The 22,385-nt window shown below is 42.1% G+C and overlaps 1 protein-coding gene across 4 annotated transcripts in view; it reads left to right on the top strand.

Annotated features, from left to right (window-relative positions):
- Positions 1-22,385, top strand: part of cacna2d3a (calcium channel, voltage-dependent, alpha 2/delta subunit 3a) — a 330,804-nt gene that overhangs the window by 58,921 nt on the left and 249,498 nt on the right. For all 4 annotated transcript variants that reach the window (XM_055932451.1, XM_055932450.1, XM_055932448.1 and 1 more), the window contains exon 3: positions 3,719-3,881. In XM_055932451.1, coding sequence (XP_055788426.1) covers positions 3,719-3,881 — 163 coding nt within the window. The remainder of the gene's footprint in view (positions 1-3,718; positions 3,882-22,385) is intronic.

Raw genomic sequence — 22,385 nt, 5'->3', positions numbered from 1 at the left:
ATTGTCCCGCCGCTCTACGACCTTCAACTAAAGCAGCTGTGGTAGAGTGAGTGAGAAAGAAAAAGATAGAGGGAGAGAGAGGTGGGGGGGTTGGGAAAATCTTGTTTATATTTTTCATCACCCGGAGGAGTGATAGAGGGAGTGATGGAGGTAGGGAGGGAAGGAAGGAGAGAGGGGAGGAGGGAGAGAGGGAGTGATGGAGGTAGGGAGGGAAGGAAGGAGAGAGGGGAGGAGGGAGAGAGGGAGTGATGGAGGTAGGGAGAGAAGGAGGTAGAGAGGGGAGGAGGGAGAGAGGGAGTGATGGAGGTGGAGGGAGAGAGGGGAGGAGGGAGAGAGGGAGTGATGGAGGTAGGGAGAGAAGGAGGTAGAGAGGGGAGGAGGGAGAGAGGGAGTGATGGAGGTGGAGGGAGAGAGGGGAGGAGGGAGAGAGGGAGTGATGGAGGTGGAGGGAGAGAGGAGAGGAGGGAGAGAGGGAGTGATGGAGGTAGGGAGAGAAGGAGGTAGAGAGGGGAGGAGGGAGAGAGGGAGTGATGGAGGTGGAGGGAGAGAGGGGAGGAGGGAGAGAGGGAGTGATGGAGGTAGGGAGAGAAGGAGAGAGAGAAGGGAGGATGGAGAGAGGGAGTGATGGAGGTAGGGACAGAAGGAGGGAGAGGGGAGGAGAGAGAGAGGGAGTGATGGAGGTAGGGAGAGAAAGAGGGAGAGAGGGGTGGAGGGAGAGAGGGAGTGATGGAGGTAGGGAGAGGAGGGAGAGAGGGGAAGAGGGAGAGAGGGAGTGATCGAGGTGGGGAGAGAAGGAGGGAGCGATGGGAGAGAGGGAGTGATGGAGGTAGGGAGAGAAGGAGGGCGAGAGGTGAGGAGAAAGAGGGGGAGTGATGGAGGTAGGGAGGGAAGGAAGGAGAGAGGGGAGGAGTGAGAGAGGGAGTGATGGAGGTAGGGAGAGAAGGATGGAGAGAGGGGCAGAGTGAGAGAGGGAGTGATGGAGGTAAGGAGAGAAGAAGGGAGAGAGGGGAGGAGGGAGAGAGGGAGTGATGGAGGTAGGGAGAGAAGGAGGGAGAGATGGGAGGAGTGAGAGAGGGAGTGATGGAGGTAAGGGTGGAAGGAAGGAGAGAGGGTGGAGGAGGGAGAGAGGGGAGGATGGAAGGAGGGAGAGATGGGATGAGTGAGAGAGGGAGTGATGGGGTAGGGAGGGAAGGAGGGAGAGAGGGGAGGAGGGAGAGAGGGAGTGATGGAGGTAGGGAAGGAAGGAGGGAGAGAGGGGAGGAGGGAGAGATGGAGTGAAGTAGGTAGGAAGAGAAGGAGGGAGAGAGGGGAGGAGGGAGAGAGGGAGTGATGGAGATAGGGAGGGAACGAGGGAGAGAGGGAGTGATGGAGGTAGGGAAGGAAGGAGGGAGAGAGGGGAGGAGGGAGAGAGGGAGTGATGGAGGTAGGGAGAGAAGGAGGGAGAGATGGGAGGAGTGAGAGAGGGAGTGATGGAGGTAAGGGTGGAAGGAAGGAGAGAGGGTGGAGGAGGGAGAGAGGGGAGGATGGAAGGAGGGAGAGATGGGATGAGTGAGAGAGGGAGTGATGGGGTAGGGAGGGAAGGAGGGAGGAGGGGAGGAGGGAGAGAGGGAGTGATGGAGGTAGGGAAGGAAGGAGGGAGAGAGGGGAGGAGGGAGAGATGGAGTGAAGTAGGTAGGAAGAGAAGGAGGGAGAGAGGGGAGGAGGGAGAGAGGGAGTGATGGAGGTAGGGAGGGAAGGAAGGAGAGAGGGGAGGAGTGAGAGAGGGAGTGATGGAGATAGGGAGAGAAGGAGGAGTGAGAGAGGGAGTGATGGAGGTAGGGAGAGAAAAAGTGAGAGAGGGAGGTGTACTGGGGCGCTCCTTCCTTCACCTTGTGCAGGCAATGTGCTCCTGATAACGGTTTAATAAAACTAATCACAGCTGATGAATTAGCCTGATACAGGCTACGTTAATCCAGAGGACTAATGGGTGGCTTTATCACACTGGGGCTTGTCTGTCTGTCTGCCTGCCTGCCTGCCTTCCTGTCTGTCTGTCTGTCTGTCTGTCTGTCTGTCTGTCTGTCTGTCTGTCTGTCTGTCTGTCTGTCTGCCTGCCTGCCTGCCTGCCTGCCTGCCTGCCTGCCTGCCTGCCTGTCTGTCTGTCTGTCTGTCTGTCTGTCTGTCTGTTTGCCTGTCTGTCTGTCTGCCGGGGAGGAGGAGGGGGGATTCACGGTCTTATTGGGTGAGGTATGGTGGTGGGTAGGGTCTTATTTGGTTAGATTGTGCCTGCTGTACTTGTAAGCAAGGTGTAGACAGATGCTGCATATTGCCTTGACAGAAAATAGTCCTTCAAAGTAATGAAAGGACACTCCAGTTGTTCTATTCACACTCCAACTCTGTTTATAGTCGTCACCTATAAACAGCTATCTGGCCTCAGCACTGAGCAATTGACTGGTGATCGCAGTGGCTTGTGTGTTATTGTGAGGAGTACTATTTGAGGTGTGTGTGTGTGTGTGTGTGTGTGTGTGTGTGTGTGTGTGTGTGTGTGTGTGTGTGTGTGTGTGTGTGTGTGTGTGTGTGTGTGTGTGTGTGTGTTTAGTGATAGCTCTGCGGGGCCTGCACTGTCACTGTGTGGAGCGGTATTTTAGCCTTGTCTCAGCCCATTGGGATGTGGGGATGGATGTTAGGAGTGCTGGAGCTATATTTAAACTGCTCCATGATTTATTAATAGACTCCCTAGTATGCGCAGTGCTGAAAATACAGCCTGCAGGCCCTCTATACAGGACTATCTAGTGCAGCAGAACAGGCCCTCTATACAGGACTATCTAGTGCAGCAGAACAGGCCCTCTATACAGTACTATCTAGTGCAGCAGAACAGGCCCTCTATACAGTACTATCTAGTGCAGCAGAACAGGCCCTCTATACAGGACTATCTAGTGCAGCAGAACAGGCCCTCTATACAGGACTATCTAGTGCAGCAGAACAGGCCCTCTATACAGGACTATCTAGTGCAGCAGAACAGGCCCTCTATACAGTACTATCTAGTGCAGCAGAACAGGCCCTCTATACAGGACTATCTAGTGCAGCAGAACAGGCCCTCTATACAGGACTATCTAGTGCAGCAGAACAGGCCCTCTATACAGGACTATCTAGTGCAGCAGCACAGGCCCTCTATACAGGACTATCTAGTGCAGCAGAACAGGCCCTCTATACAGGACTATCTAGTGCAGCAGAACAGGCCCTCTATACAGGACTATCTAGTGCAGCAGAACAGGCCCTCTATACAGGACTATCTAGTGCAGCAGAACAGGCCCTCTATACAGGACTATCTAGTGCAGCAGAACAGGCCCTCTATACAGGACTATCTAGTGCAGCAGAACATGCCCTCTATACAGGACTATCTAGTGCAGCAGAAAAGGCAGGCAGTACAGAGAGCAGAGGAGAGGTCTGGGAACGCACAGTCAGCACCTTTTACCTGACCTGGATGCCCTGATGTGATGATTCAGAGGTTCACTGATTCAATAACCTGACAAATGACAATAATGATTTAAACAACAACAACAACAACAATAACAACAACTGCACAAAGAATGCTATCAATTAAGATAATACTTGCTTATACATTATAATGAAAACTAAAGAAAAATGTAATAATCTCTCTCTCACTCTCTTTTTTCTCTCTCTCTCTCTCTCTCTCTCTCTCTCTCTCTCTCTCTCTCTCTCTCTCTCTCTCATTCTCCAGTATGAGTATTTCAACGCAGTATTAATTAATGAGGTGGATGAGGAAGGTAACAGTATGGAGCTGGGAGGAGACTTCCTTCTGCAACCCAACGACCACTTCAACAACCTGTCTGTCAACCTCAGCCTCAGTGTGGTGCAGGTGCCCACCAACATGTACAACAAAGGTACGTTTAATAACTACATGACCAACAAAGGTAAATTAAATAATGTAAAACAAAGGTACGTTTAATAACTACAAGACCAACAAAGGTACGTTTAATAACTACAAGACCAACAAAGGTATGTTTAATACCTGCATGACCAACAAAGGTGCGTTTAATATCTACAAGACCAACAAAGGTACGTTTAATATCTACATGACCAACAAAGGTACATTTAATATCTACATGACCAACAAAGGTAAATTAAATAATGTAAAACAAAGTTACGTTTAAATACTACAAGACCAACAAAGGTACGTTTAATATCTACATGACCAACAAAGGTACGTTTAATATCTACATGACCAACAAAGGTAAATTAAATAATGTAAAACAAAGTTACGTTTAATAACTACAAGACCAACAAAGGTACGTTTAATATCTACATGACCAACAAAGGTACGTTTAATAACTATATGACCAACAAAGGTACGTTTAATAACTACAAGACCAACAAAGGTACGTTTAATATCTACATGACCAACAAAGGTACGTTTAATATCTACATGACCAACAAAGGTACGTTTAATAACTACATGACCAACAAAGGTACGTTTAATAACTACATGACCAACAAAGGTATGTTTAATAACTACATGACCAACAAAGGTATGTTTAATAACTACAAGACCAACAAAGGTACGTTTAATATCTACATGACCAACAAAGGTACGTTTAATATCTACATGACCAACAAAGGTACGTTTAATAACTACATGACCAACAAAGGTACGTTTAATATCTACATGACCAACACAGGTACGTTTAATATCTACATGACCAGCACAGGTACGTTTAATAACTACATGACCAACAAAGTTACGTTTAATAACTACATGACCAACAAAGGTACGTTTAATATCTACATGACCAACACAGGTACGTTTAATATCTACATGACCAACAAAGGTACGTTTAATATCTACATGACCAACAAAGGTACGTTTAATATCTACATGACCAACAAAGGTACGTTTAATAACTACATGACCAACAAAGGTACGTTTAATATCTACATGACAAACAAAGGTACGTTTAATAACTACATGACCAACAAAGGTACGTTTAATAACTACATGACCAACAAAGGTACGTTTAATATCTACATGACCAACAAAGGTAAATTAAATAATGTAAAACAAAGTTACGTTTCATAACTACAAGACCAACAAAGGTACGTTTAATATCTACATGACCAACAAAGGTACGTTTAATATCTACATGACCAACAAAGGTAAATTAAATAATGTAAAACAAAGTTACGTTTAATAACTACAAGACCAACAAAGGTACGTTTAATATCTACATGACCAACAAAGTTACGTTTAATAACTACAAGACCAACAAAGGTACGTTTAATATCTACATGACCAACAAAGGTACGTTTAATAACTACATGAGCAACAAAGTTACGTTTAATAACTACATTACCAACAAAGGTACATTTAATAACTACATGACCAACAAAGGTACGTTTAATAACTACATGACCAACAAAGGTACGTTTAATAACTACATGACCAACAAAGGTACGTTTAATATCTACATGACCAACAAAGGTACGTTTAATAACTACATGACCAACAAAGGTACGTTTAATAACTACATTACCAACAAAGGTACGTTTAATATCTACATGACCAACAAAGGTACGTTTAATAACTACATTACCAACAAAGGTACGTTTAATATCTACATGACCAACAAAGGTACGTTTAATAACTACATGACCAACAAAGGTACGTTTAATAACTACATTACCAACAAAGGTACGTTTAATATCTACATGACCAACAAAGGTACGTTTAATAACTAGATGACCAACAAAGGTACGTTTAATAACTACATGACCAACAAAGGTACGTTTAATATCTACAAGACCAACAAAGGTACGTTTAATATCTACATGACCAACAAAGGTACGTTTAATATCTACATGACCAACAAAGTTACGTTTAATAACTACATGACCAACAAAGGTACGTTTAATATCTACATGACCAACAAAGGTACGTTTAATAACTACAAGACCAACAAAGGTACGTTTAATAACTACATGACCAACAAAGGTACGTTTAATAACTACATGACCAACAAAGGTACGTTTAATAACTACATGACCAACAAAGGTACGTTTAATAACTACATGACCAACAAAGGTACGTTTAATATCTACATGACCAACAAAGGTACGTTTAATAACTACATGACCATCAAAGGTACGTTTAATAACTACATGACCAACAAAGGTACGTTTAATATCTACATGACCAACAAAGGTACGTTTAATAACTACAAGACCAACAAAGGTACGTTTAATATCTACATGACCAACAAAGGTACGTTTAATAACTACAAGACCAACAAAGGTACGTTTAATATCTACATGACCAACACAGGTACGTTTAATAACTACATGACCAACAAAGGTACGTTTAATATCTACATGACCAACACAGGTACGTTTAATATCTACAAGACCAACAAAGGTACGTTTAATAACTACATGACCAACAAAGGTACGTTTAATAACTACATAACCAACAAAGGTACGTTTAATAACTACAAGACCAACACAGGTACGTTTAATATCTACATGACCAACAAAGGTACGTTTAATAACTACAAGACCAACAAAGGTACGTTTAATAACTACATAACCAACAAAGGTACGTTTAATAACTACATGACCAACAAAGGTACGTTTAATAACTACATAACCAACAAAGGTACGTTTAATAACTACAAGACCAACAAAGGTACGTTTAATATCTACATGACCAACAAAGGTATGTTTAATAACTACAAGACCAACAAAGGTACGTTTAATATCTACATGACCAACAAAGGTACGTTTAATAACTACAAGACCAACAAAGGTACGTTTAATATCTACAAGACCAACAAAGGTACGTTTAATAACTACATGACCAACAAAGGTACGTTTAATAACTACATAACCAACAAAGGTACGTTTAATAACTACAAGACCAACAAAGGTACGTTTAATATCTACAGGACCAACAAAGGTACGTTTAATATCTACATGACCAACTAAGGTACGTTTAATATCTACATGACCAACAAAGGTACGTTTAATATCTACCTGACCAACAAAGGTACGTTTAATAACTACATGACCAACAAAGGTACGTTTAATATCTACATGACCAACAAAGGTACGTTTAATAACTACATGACCAACAAAGGTACGTTTAATAACTACATGACCAACAAAGGTACGTTTAATAACTACATGACCAACAAAGGTACGTTTATTAACTACAAGACCAACAAAGGTACGTTTAATATCTACATGACCAACAAAGGTACGTTTAATAACTACATGACCAACAAAGGTACGTTTAATAACTACATGACCAACAAAGGTACGTTTAATAACTACATGACCAACAAAGGTACGTTTAATATCTACATGACCAACAAAGGTACGTTTAATAACTACATGACAAACAAAAGTACGTTTAATAACTACATGACCAACAAAGGTACGTTTAATAACTACATGACCAACAAAGGTACGTTTAATATCTACATGACCAACAAAGGTAAATTAAATAATGTAAAACAAAGGTACGTTTAATAACTACAAGACCAACAAAGGTACGTTTAATAACTACATGACCAACAAAGGTATGTTTAATAACTACAAGACCAACAAAGGTACGTTTAATAACTACATGACCAACAAAGGTACGTTTAATAACTACAAGACCAACAAAGGTACGTTTAATAACTACAAGACCAACAAAGGTACGTTTAATATCTACATGACCAACAAAGGTACGTTTAATATCTACATGACCAACAAAGGTACGTTTAATAACTACAAGATCAACAAAGGTACGTTTAATAACTACATGACCAACAAAGGTACGTTTAATAACTACATGACCAACAAAGGTACGTTTAATAACTACATGACCAACAAAGGTACGTTTAATATCTACATGACCAACAAAGGTACGTTTAATAACTACATGACCAACAAAGGTACGTTTAATAACTACATGACCAACAAAGGTACGTTTAATAACTACATGACCAACAAAGGTACGTTTAATATCTACATGACCAACAAAGGTACGTTTAATAACTACATGACCAACAAAGGTACGTTTAATAACTACATGACCAACAAAGGTACGTTTAATAACTACATGACCAACAAAGGTACGTTTAATATCTACATGACCAACAAAGGTAAACTAAATAATGTAAAACAAAGGTACGTTTAATAACTACATGACCAACAAAGGTACGTTTAATAACTACATGACCAACAAAGGTACGTTTAATAACTACATTACCAACAAAGGTACGTTTAATAACTACATGACCAACAAAGGTACGTTTAATATCTACATGACCAACAAAGGTACGTTTAATAACTACAAGACCAACAAAGGTACGTTTAATAACTACAAGACCAACAAAGTTACGTTTAATAACTACATGACCAACAAAGGTACGTTTAATATCTACATGACCAACAAAGGTACGTTTAATAACTACAAGACCAACAAAGGTACGTTTAATAACTACATGACCAACAAAGGTACGTTTAATAACTACATGACCAACAAAGGTACGTTTAATAACTACATGACCAACAAAGGTACGTTTAATAACTACATGACCAACAAAGGTACGTTTAATATCTACATGACCAACAAAGGTACGTTTAATATCTACATGACCAACAAAGGTACGTTTAATATCTACATGACCAACAAAGGTACGTTTAATAACTACAAGACCAACAAAGGTACGTTTAATATCTACATGACCAACAAAGGTACGTTTAATAACTACAAGACCAACAAAGGTACGTTTAATATCTACATGACCAACACAGGTACGTTTAATAACTACATGACCAACAAAGGTACGTTTAATATCTACATGACCAACAAAGGTACGTTTAATAACTACATGACCATCAAAGGTACGTTTAATAACTACATGACCAACAAAGGTACGTTTAATATCTACATGACCAACAAAGGTACGTTTAATAACTACAAGACCAACAAAGGTACGTTTAATATCTACATGACCAACAAAGGTACGTTTAATAACTACAAGACCAACAAAGGTACGTTTAATATCTACATGACCAACACAGGTACGTTTAATAACTACATGACCAACAAAGGTACGTTTAATATCTACATGACCAACAAAGGTACGTTTAATATCTACATGACCAACACAGGTACGTTTAATATCTACAAGACCAACAAAGGTACGTTTAATAACTACATGACCAACAAAGGTACGTTTAATAACTACATAACCAACAAAGGTACGTTTAATAACTACAAGACCAACACAGGTACGTTTAATATCTACATGACCAACAAAGGTACGTTTAATAACTACAAGACCAACAAAGGTAAGTTTAATAACTACATAACCAACAAAGGTACGTTTAATAACTACATGACCAACAAAGGTACGTTTAATAACTACATAACCAACAAAGGTACGTTTAATAACTACAAGACCAACAAAGGTACGTTTAATATCTACATGACCAACAAAGGTATGTTTAATAACTACAAGACCAACAAAGGTACGTTTAATATCTACATGACCAACAAAGGTACGTTTAATAACTACAAGACCAACAAAGGTACGTTTAATATCTATAAGACCAACAAAGGTACGTTTAATAACTACATGACCAACAAAGGTACGTTTAATAACTACATAACCAACAAAGGTACGTTTAATAACTACAAGACCAACAAAGGTACGTTTAATATCTACAGGACCAACAAAGGTACGTTTAATATCTACATGACCAACTAAGGTACGTTTAATATCTACATGACCAACAAAGGTACGTTTAATATCTACCTGACCAACAAAGGTACGTTTAATAACTACATGACCAACAAAGGTACGTTTAATATCTACATGACCAACAAAGGTACGTTTAATAACTACGTGACCAACAAAGGTACGTTTAATAACTACATGACCAACAAAGGTACGTTTAATAACTACATGACCAACAAAGGTACGTTTATTAACTACAAGACCAACAAAGGTACGTTTAATATCTACATGACCAACAAAGGTACGTTTAATAACTACATGACCAACAAAGGTACGTTTAATAACTACATGACCAACAAAGGTACGTTTAATAACTACATGACCAACAAAGGTACGTTTAATAACTACATGACCAACAAAGGTACGTTTAATAACTACAAGACCAACAAAGGTACGTTTAATAACTACAAGACCAACAAAGGTACGTTTAATATCTACATGACCAACAAAGGTACGTTTAATATCTACATGACCAACAAAGGTACGTTTAATAACTACAAGATCAACAAAGGTACGTTTAATAACTACATGACCAACAAAGGTACGTTTAATAACTACATGACCAACAAAGGTACGTTTAATAACTACATGACCAACAAAGGTACGTTTAATATCTACATGACCAACAAAGGTACGTTTAATAACTACATGACCAACAAAGGTACGTTTAATAACTACATGACCAACAAAGGTACGTTTAATAACTACATGACCAACAAAGGTACGTTTAATATCTACATGACCAACAAAGGTACGTTTAATAACTACATGACCAACAAAGGTACGTTTAATATCTACATGACCAACAAAGGTAAATTAAATAATGTAAAACAAAGGTACGTTTAATAACTACATGACCAACAAAGGTACGTTTAATATCTACATGACCAACAAAGGTACGTTTAATAACTACATGACCAACAAAGGTACGTTTAATAACTACATGACCAACAAAGGTACGTTTAATAACTACATTACCAACAAAGGTACGTTTAATAACTACATGACCAACAAAGGTACGTTTAATATCTACATGACCAACACAGGTACGTTTAATATCTACATGACCAACAAAGGTACGTTTAATAACTACAAGACCAACAAAGGTACGTTTAATAACTACAAGACCAACAAAGGTACGTTTAATATCTACATGACCAACAAAGGTACGTTTAATAACTACATGACCAACAAAGGTAAGTTTAATAACTACAAGACCAACAAAGGTACGTTTAATAACTACATGACCAACAAAGGTACGTTTAATATCTACAAGACCAACAAAGTTACGTTTAATATCTACATGACCAACAAAGGTACCTTTAATAACTACAAGACCAACAAAGTTACGTTTAATAACTACAAGACCAACAAAGGTACGTTTAATAACTACAAGACCAACAAAGTTACGTTTAATAACTACAAGACCAACAAAGGTACGTTTAATATCTACATGACCAACAAAGGTACGTTTAATATCTACATGACCAACAAAGGTATGTTTAATACCTGCATGACCAACAAAGGTATGTTTAATAACTACATTACCAACAAAGGTAAATTAAATAATGTAAAACAAAGGTACGTTTAATAACTACAAGACCAACAAAGGTATGTTTAATAACTACATTACCAACAAAGGTAAATTAAATAATGTAAAACAAAGGTACGTTTAATAACTACATGACCAACAAAGGTACGTTTAATAACTGCATTACCAACAAAGGTACGTTTAATATCTACATGACCAACAAAGGTACGTTTATTATCTACATGACCAACAAAGGTACGTTTAATAACTACAAGACCAACAAAGGTACGTTTAATATCTACATGACCAACAAAGGTACGTTTAATAACTACATGACCAACAAAGGTACGTTTAATAACTACAAGACCAACAAAGGTACGTTTAATAACTACAAGACCAACAAAGGTACGTTTAATAACTACAAGACCAACAAAGGTATGTTTAATAACTACATTACCAACAAAGGTAAATTATATAATGTAAAACAAAGGTACGTTTAATAACTACATTACCAACAAAGGTACGTTTAATAACTACAAGACCAACAAAGGTACGTTTAATAACTACAAGACCAACAAAGGTACTTTTAATAACTACAAGACCAACAAAGGTATGTTTAATAACTACATTACCAACAAAGGTATGTTTAATAACTACATGACCAACAAAGGTAAATTAAATAATGTAAAACAAAGGTACGTTTAATAACTACATGACCAACAAAGGTAAATTAAATAATGTAAAACAAAGGTACGTTTAATAACTACATGACCAACAAAGGTACGTTTAATATCTACATGACCAACAAAGGTAAGTTTAATACCTACATGACCAACAAAGGTATGTTTAAAACCCTCAAACTAACAAGTATAAAAGTTCAACAAATGGAATAAATGCTTATATGGCAGAAAAAGTTTCAGTACATTTCTTCCCTGCACTTTGTGTGGACAGAGCATTTCCCTTAGAGCTGATGTACCCCACTAAGCATACGTGTGTCTGTGTGTGTCTTCATCACAACTCTTACTCTTGTATTTAAGATCATCCTCTACCACCGTTAACTTAATTAGCTGTTTAATAATCAGTGATTATGCTAATGTTTCATCTGACTGATGTCCAGAGAAGGAAGTCACATCCTGGTACAGCGCTTGGCAGACAGAGTGAATGTCATATCAGCTTAGCCAGCAACCAGAGAAAAAAATTAGAGAGAGAGAGAAAGTGGGTTAAATCAGAGTGACAGGAGGTCTAGAGATTAATTACATCTGGGTGACAAGAAAAGACAAGGAGAGAGAGAGAGAGAGAGAGAGAGAGAGAGAGAGAGAGAAATGAAGAGAACGAGAGAGAGAGAGAAATGAAGAGAACGAGAGAGAGAGAAATGAAGAGAATGAGAGAGATAAAGAGAGAGAGAGAGAGAGAGAGTGAGAGAGAGAAATGAAAAGAACGAGAGAGAGAGAGAGAGAGAGAGAGAGAGAGAGAGAGAGAGAGAGAGAGAGAGAGAGAGAGAGAGGGAGAAAGAGGGAGAAAGAGAGAGAGAGAGAGAGAGAGAGAGAGAGAGAGAGAGAGAGAGAGAGAGAGAGAGAGAGAGAGAGAAAGAGAAAGAGAGAAAGAAAGAAAGAGAAATAAAGAGAGAGAGAGAGAGAGAAAGAAAGGGAAAGAAAATGAGAGAAGAGAGAGAAAGAAAGAGCGAACGAGAGAGTGTGTGTGTGAGAGAGAAAGAGGGAGAGAGAGAATACAAGAGGAAGACAGTCAGCTTTTAAGTGTTTTAAATCTGAAGGCTTTGTTTGCTGTGAGCACTAATCTGTGTAAATTGGCTGGGGAGCTCTGTAGTGGTGAGTGTCTTTTTGTTCTAGAGAGAGAGAGAGAGTGAGCGACCGAGAGCAGACACTTCTCTATTCTCCTTCCTCTCCTCCTTTCTCCGAACCCATCCGAGCCAATCTTCAACCTGTGTGTGTGTGTATGTGTGTGTGTGTGTGTGTGTGTGTGTGTGTGTGTGTGTGTGAGTGTGTGTGTGTGTGTGTGTGTGTGTGTGTGTGTGTGTGTGTGTGTGTGTGTGTGTGTGTGTGTGTAGGCCTGTAGTTCATAAACACAATGATACCTGGTGTGACAAATATGAAGTTAAATCTATAATAACACAGAGCTGGTTGTTATGAGAGATGAATCACAGGTGGAGTGGTGCCGGCTGGAGATCGATCTTCCTGCTACGCTGAGCATGGACTGAACAGAGAGCACACACTCTCCCCCACCACATACACACACAGACTCCCCCACCACATACACACACACACACTCCCCCACCACATACACACACTCCCCCACCACAAACACACACACACTCCCCCACAACATACACACACACACTCCCCCACCACATACACACACTCCCCCACCACACACACACACTCCCCCACCACAAACACACACACACTCCCCCACCACATACACACACACACACCACCACCACATACACACACACTCCCCCCACCACATACACACACACACACACTCCCCTACCACATACACACACACCACCACCACATACACACACACACTCCCCCACCACACACACACACACACACACTCCCCCACCACACACACACACTCCCCCACCACATACACACACACACACACACACACACACACACACACACACACACACACACACACACACACACACACACACACACACACACACACACACACACACACACACACACCACATACACACACACACACACACCACCACCACCACATACACACACACACTCCCCCACCACACACACACCACCACCACATACACACACACACTCCCACACCACACACACACACACACACACACACACACTCCCCCACCACACACACACACCACCACCACATACACACACACACACACACACACACACACACACACACACACCACCACCACATACACACACACCTCCACCACATACACACACACCACCACCACATACACAAACACACACACACACCACCACCACATACACACACACACACACACACACACACACACACACACACACCACCACCACATACACACACACCCCCACCACACACACACACTCCCCCACCACATACACACACACATACACACCACCACATACACACACACTCCCCCACCACATATACACACACACTTGGTTTGCAATGGACCCCGTAGTTCCACTCTCCGTACCTCTGATACCTCCTTTGTCCCACCCCCCACACATGCGGTGACCTCACCCATTGAGACCAGCATGTCCAGAGATACAACCTCTCTTATCATCACCCAGTGCCTGGGCTTGCCTCCGCTGTACCCGTGCCCCACCATACCCTGGTCTGCACATTATGCCCAGAATCTATTCTACCACGCCCATAAATCTGCTCCTTTTATTCCTTGTCCCCAACGCTCTAGGCGACCAGTTTTGATAGCCTTTAGCCGCACCCTCATTCTACTACTCCTCTGTTCCTCGGGTGATGTGGAGGTAAACCCAGGCCCTGCATGTCCCCAGTCACCCTCATTTGTTGACTTCTGTGATCGAAAAGGCCTTGGCCTCATGCATGTCAACATCAGAAGCCTCCTCCCCAAGTTTGCCTTACTCACCGCTTTAGCACACTCTGCCAACCCTGATGTCCTTGCCGTGTCTGAATCCTGGCTTAGGAAGGCCACTAAAAACTCTGAGATTTCCATACCCAACTATAACACTTTCCGTCAAGATAGAACTGCCAAAGGGGGAGGAGTTGCAATCTACTGCAGAGATAGCCTGCAAAGTTCTGTCATACTTTCCAAGTCTATGCCCAAACAGTTTGAACTTCTAATTTTAAAAATTAATCTCTCCAGAAATAAGTCTCTCACTGTTGCCGCCTGCTACCGACCCCCCTCAGCTCCCAGCTGTGCCCTGGACACCATCTGTGAATTGATCGCTCCCCATCTAGCTTCAGAGTTTGTTCTGTTAGGTGACCTAAACTGGGATATGCTTAACACCCCGGCAGTCCTACAATCTAAGCTTGATGCCCTCAATCTCACACAAATCATCAAGGAACCCACCAGGTACAACCCTAAATCCGTAAACATGGGCACCCTAATAGACATTATCCTGACCAACTTGCCCTCCAAATACACCTCTGCTGTCTTCAATCAAAAATCTCAGCGATCACTGCCTCATTGCCTGTATCCGCCACGGGTCCACGGTCAAACGACCACCCCTCATCACTGTCAAACGCTCCCTGAAACACTTCTGCGAGCAGGCCTTTCTAATCGACCTGGCCCGGGTACCCTGGAAGGATATTGACCTCATCCCGTCGGTTGAGGATGCCTGGTCATTCTTTAAAAGTTACTTCCTCACCATATTAGACAAGCATGCTCCATTCAAAAAATGCAGAACCAAGAACAGATATAGCCCTTGGTTCACTCCAGACCTGACTGCCCTCGACCAGCACAAAAACATCCTGTGGCGAACTGCAATAGCATCGAAGAGCCCCCGTGATATGCAACTGTTCAGGGAAGTCCCGTGTGGCTCAGTTGGTCCCGTGTGGCTCAGTTGGTAGAGCATGGCGCTTGCAACGCCAGGGTTGTGGGTTCAATTCCCACGGGGGACCAGGGTTCAATTCCCATGGGGGGACCAGGATGAATATGTATGAACTTTCCAATTTGTAAGTCGCTCTGGATAAGAGCGTCTGCTAAATGACTTAAATGTAAATGTAAATGTAAGTCAGGAACCAATACACGCAGTCAGTCAGGAAAGCAAAGGCCAGCTTTTTCAAGCAGAAATTTGCATCCTGTAGCTCTAACTCCAAAAGGTTCTGGGATACTGTAAAGTCCATGGAAAACAAGAGCACCTCCTCCCAGCTGCCCACTGCACTGAGGCTAGATAACACGGTCACCACTGATAAGTCCGTGATAATCGAAAACTTCAACAAACATTTCTCAATGGCTGGCCATGCCTTCCACCTGGCGACTCCAACCTTGGCCAACAGCCCCGCCCCCCCCCGCTGCTACTCGCCCAAGCCTCCCCAGCTTCTCCTTTACCCATATCCAGATAGCAGATGTTCTGAAAGAGCTGGAAAACCTGGACCCATACAAATCAGCTGGGCTTGACAATCTGGGCCCCCTATTTCTGAAACTGTCCGCTGCCATTGTCGCACCCCCTATTACCAGCCTGTTCAACCTCTCCTTCGTATCATCTGAGATCCCCAAGGATTGGAAAGCTGCCGCTGTCATCCCCCTCTTCAAAGGGGGAGACACCCTGGACCCAAACTGTTACAGACCTATATCCATCCTGCCCTGCCTAGCTAAGGTCTTCGAAAGCCAAGTCAACAAACAGATCACTGACCATCTCGAATCCCACCGTACCTTCTCCGCTGTGCAATCCGGTTTCCGAGCCAGTCACGGGTGCACCTCAGCCACGCTCAAGGTACTAAACGATATCATAACCGCCATCGATAAAAGACATTACTGTGCAGCCGTCTTCATCGACCTGGCCAAGGCTTTCGACTCTGTCAATCACCATATTCTTATCGGCAGACTCAATAGCCTCGGTTTTTCTAATGACTGCCTTGCCTGGTTCACCAACTACTTTGCAGACAGAGTTCAGTGTGTCAAATCGGAGGGCATGTTGTCCGGTCCTCTGGCAGTCTCTATGGGGGTACCACAGGGTTCAATTCTCGGGCCGACTCTTTTCTCTGTATACATCAATGATGTTGCTCTTGCTGCGGGCGATTCCCTGATCCACCTCTACGCAGACGACACCATTCTGTATACTTCCGGCCCTTCCCTGGACACTGTGCTATCTAACCTCCAAACGAGCTTCAATGCCATACAACACTCCTTCCGTGGCCTCCAACTGCTCTTAAACGCTAGTAAAACCAAATGCATGCTTTTCAACCGTTCGATGCCTGCACCCGCACGCCCGACTAGCATCACCACCCTGGACGGTTCCGACCTAGAATATGTGGACATCTATAAGTACCTAGGTGTCTGGCTAGACTGCAAACTCTCCTTCCAGACTCATATCAAACATCTCCAATCCAAAATCAAATCTAGAGTCGGCTTTCTATTCCGGAACAAAGCCTCCTTCACTCACGCCGCCAAACTTACCCTAGTAAAACTGACTATCCTACTGATCCTCGACTTCGGCGATGTCATCTACAAAATAGCCTCCAATACTCTACTCAGCAAACTGGATGCAGTTTATCACAGTGCCATCCGTTTTGTTACTAAAGCACCTTATACGACCCACCACTGCGACCTGTATGCCCTAGTCGGCTGGCCCTCGCTACATGTTCGTCGTCAGACCCACTGGCTCCAGGTCATCTACAAGGCTATGCTAGGCAAAGTGCCGCATTATCTCAGTTCACTGGTCACGATGGCTACACCCACCCGTAGCACGCGCTCCAGCAGGTGTATCTCACTGATCATCCCTAAAGCCAAAACCTCATTTGGACGCCTTTCCTTCCAGTTCTCTGCTGCCTGCGACTGGAACGAATTGCAAAAATCTCTGAAGTTGGAGACTTTTATCTCCCTCAACAACTTTAAAAATCTGCTATCCAAGCAGCTAACCGATCGCTGCAGCTGTACATAGTCCATCTGTAAACTACCCACCCAATTTACCTACCTCACCCCCATACTGCTTTTATTTATTTTACTTTTCTGCACTTTTGCACACCAGTATCTCTTCTTGCACATGATCATCTGATGATTTATCACTCCAGTGTTAATCTGCTAAATTGTAATTATTCGATTTATTGCCTACCTCATGCCTTTTGCACACATTGTATATAGATTCTCTTTTTTCTACCATGTTATTGACTTGTCTATTGTTTACTCCATGTGTAACTCTGTGTTGTTGTCTGTTCACACTGCTATGCTTTATCTTGGCCAGGTCGCAGTTGCAAATGAGAACTTGTTCTCAACTAGCCTACCTGGTTAAATAAAGGTGAAATAAAAAATAAAATAAAAACACACACCACCACCACATACACACACACAGTCCCCCACCACACACACACACACACACACACTCCCCCACCACATACACACACACAGTCCCCCACCACACACACACACACTCCCCCACCACATACACACACACCTCCACCACATACACACACACTCCCCCACCACATACACACACACCACCACCACATACACACACACACTCCCCCACCACATACACACACACACACACACCACCACCACATACACACACAGTCCCCCATCAATTACACACACACACAGTCCCCCACCACACACACACACACACTCCCCCATCACATACACACACACCACCACCACATACACACACACACTCCCCCACCACATACACACACACCACCACCACATACACACACACACACTCCCCCACCACATACACACACACACACACACCACCACCACATACACACACAGTCCCCCATCACACACACACACACACTCCCCCACCACATACACACACACACTCCCCCACCACATACACACACACACTCCCCCACCACATACCCACACACAGTCCCCCACCACACACACACACTCCCCCCACCACTTACACACACACACACACCACCACTTACACACACACAGTCCCCCACCACACACACACACACACACTCCCCCCACCACATACACACACACACTCCCCCACCACATACACACACACACTCCCCCCACCACATACACACACACACACACCACCACTTACACACACACAGTCCCCCACCACACACACACACACACACTCCCCCACCACATACACACACACACTCCCCCACCACATACACACACATTTTTCCTTCTTCCATTACCTATTTTCTCTGCTCTTCCCTCTCTAAGTCCTCTCCTTCCTTCTCTCCTCTCTCTCCTCTCTCTCTTCCCTCTCTCTATCTCTCCTCCCTCTCTCCTCTCTTTCTTTCCCTCTTGCCCCTCTCTCTCTCTCCTCACTTTCCTCTCTCTCTCCTCTCTATCTTTCCTTCTCTCCTCTCTCTCTTTCCCTCTCTCCTCTCTCTCTTACCCTCTTTCCTCTCTCCTCCCTCACTTCCCCTCCTCTCTTCCTCATTCCCTTCCTATTTAAGATCTTCCCTGCTAATCACCGTCATTTTGAGATAATATGAAGTTAATTTTAGCTCTGATTTATACACTGCTCTAATCTACACACTACACACAGAAATTGGGGAGACCAATGGATTTTGATTGTCCTTTATAGCTTTTTCTAATTCATTCAACTCCTCATGAATTTGTCATTGTTCTGCGTTTGTGTCAATCTCTCTCTCTCTCTCTCTCTCTCTTTCTCTCTCTCTCTCTCTCTCTCTCTCTCTCTCTCTCTCTCTCTCTCTCTCTCTCTCTCTCTCTCTCAATTCAATGGGCTTTATTGGCATGGGAAACATATGTTAACATTGCCAAAGCAAGTGAGATAGATAATATACAAAAGTGAAACAAACAATAAAAAATAACAGGAAACATTACACATACAGAAGTTTCAATACAATAAAGACATTACAAATGTCATATTATGTATATATACAGTGTTGTAACAATGTACAAATGGTTAATGTACACAAGGGAAAATAAATAAGCATAAATATGGGTTGTATTTACAATGATGTTTGTTCCTCACTGGTTGCCCTTTTCTTGTGGCAACAGGTCACAAATCTTACTGCTGTGATGGAACACTGTGGTATTTCACCTAGTAGATATGGGAGTTTATCAAAATTGGGTTTGCTTTCGAATTCTTTGTGGATCTGTGTAATCTGAGGGAAATATGTGTCTCTAATATGGTCATACATTGGGCAGGAGGTATCTCTCCCTCTCTCTCTCTCTCTGTCTCTCTCAATTCAATTCAATTCCATTCAATTTGCTTTATTGGCATGACGTAACAATGTACATATTGCCAAAGCTAACTTTGGATATTTACAATATGAAAAGAATAACAATCAAAATGGTCAACGGGACAACAGTAACAACAATAACCAAGGATCAAATAACCATACATTCAACAATAACAATACGCATACAGTAGAGGACATGTGCAGGTTGTCCCTCATCGTATGGCAGGCAGCAATGTAGTGCACTGCCAACCCACAGCTCTCTGCCTCCTCCCCCAACAGGACGGGTAGCCTACTCTCATCAGAGAGGTCTTTGAAACCTTGAATAAGGTTTGAATGGCAAGGCTGTGCTCACTGAGCCTGTACTTTGTCAAGGTTTTTCTAAGGTTTTGATCAGTAACCTTGGTCAAATATTTAGCCACAGTGTACTGTCGATTTAGGGCCAGATAGCACTGCATTTTGCTTTGTGTTTGTGCTTGTGTTTCCCAATAACAATGTAGTTTTGTTTTGACTGTGTTGTAATTTGGTTTATTCTGATTGATTGGATGTTCTGTTCCTGAGGCTTCAGGGTGTTAGTAGAACAAGTTTGTGAACTCAGCCCCAGGACCAGCTGGATGAGGGGACTCTTTTCTTTGCTCAGCTCTTGGCATTGCAGGGCTTGGTAATGATATGAGAGGGGGTCACTGTATTTGAGATGTTTCCAAAACTTAATTGCTCTTTTTAGAGTTTTTATTATTAGTGGATATTGGCCTAATTCTGCCCTGCATGCATTGTTTGTAGTTTTCCTCTGGACATGTAGGAGAATCTTACTCTGCATGCAGGGTTTCAATGGGGTGTTTGTCCCATTTGATGAGATCTTGCTTTGCAAGTGGATCCCACACCTCGCGGCCATAAAGTGCAATTGGTTCAATTAGTTTTAGCCAAATTTGAATAGGTATTTCAATTTGTTATTGTTTTTTAATGGCGAGAACGCCCTGCGTGCATTCTCTCTCTGTTCATTCCCTGTGTCATTAAGGTGTCCAGTTGAGCTTATTTTTAAACCTTAGTAATTGTAGTGTGCAGTACTCTATATATTTTGTACCACTTGATCTGGATCTTCTCTGGAAAATCATTATTTTGGTATTTTTGGGGTTTACTGCCAGGGCCCAGGTCTGGCAGTACTGCTCTAGCAGGTCCAGGCTCTGTTGTAGGCCATGTGCTGTGGGTGACAGCAGGCATAGGTCATCTGCGAAGAATAGGCATTTAACCTCTGAATTGTGGAAACTAACACCAGGGGCTGAGGATTTTTCTAGAATAGTGTGCAGGGCTCAGATTTCAACCCTGGCGAAGGCCCCGCCCCTGGTTTAGGAATTCTGTTATTTTCTTGCCAATTTCAATGCTGCACGTATTGCCAGTATACATTAATTACATTTTTACATTGTTTTACCCCCTACACCACTTTCAATAACTTTGTAGAACAGTCCTCTATGCCAAATAGAATCAAATGCTTTTGGAAGTCGATAAAGCAAGTGTATATTTTGGTATTATTTTGGTGGACATGTTTCTCTATCAGGGTGTGTAGGGTGTAAATATGATGTTCTGGTAAAAATCTAATTTCTATTTTACTCAAGACATTGTGCTTGTTAAGGAAGTTTAGAACTCTTACATTTATAATACTATAGAAAACCTTCCCCAGGTTACTGTTCACGCAAATGCCTCTGTAATTGTTAGGGTCAAATTTGTCTCCTTTCCTAAAGATTGGGATTATGAGTCCTTGATTCCAGATGTCAGGGAAATAACCTACACTCAGGATCAAATTTAACAGTTTTAATATAGCCAATTGAAATGTTGCACTAGTGAGTTTGAGCATCTCATTTAGGATGCCATCAGGTCCGCATGCTTTTTCAAATTTGAGGGAAATTTGAGGGCCTGAAGTTTCTTATAGAGCTCCTGGTCAGAAATTGGGGAGACCATTGGATTTTGATTGTCCTTTATAGCTTTTTCTAATTCATTCAACTCCTCATGAATTTGTCGTTGTTCTGTGATGTTTGCTATTGTGGTAAGCTACTATAACGCTATATTGTGTTTTCGCTGTAAAACACTTAGAAAATCTGAAATATTGTCTTGATTCACAAGATGCCTGTCTTTCATCTACTGCACGCTGTGTATTTTTAAGAAATGTTTTATGATGAGTAATTAGCTAATACACGATGGTCTCTGTAGTTATTCTAGTCGCTTTGGTGAGAGTTGGGATGGTGGCTGCAATGGTAAACTATGATTTA

This window comes from Salvelinus fontinalis, chromosome 8 (genome assembly GCF_029448725.1).
Source record: "Salvelinus fontinalis isolate EN_2023a chromosome 8, ASM2944872v1, whole genome shotgun sequence".
Classification (NCBI taxonomy): domain Eukaryota; kingdom Metazoa; phylum Chordata; class Actinopteri; order Salmoniformes; family Salmonidae; genus Salvelinus; species Salvelinus fontinalis.
The sequence above is the reverse complement of the archived record's forward strand: the minus strand, read 5'-3'. Positions and strand labels throughout refer to the sequence as shown.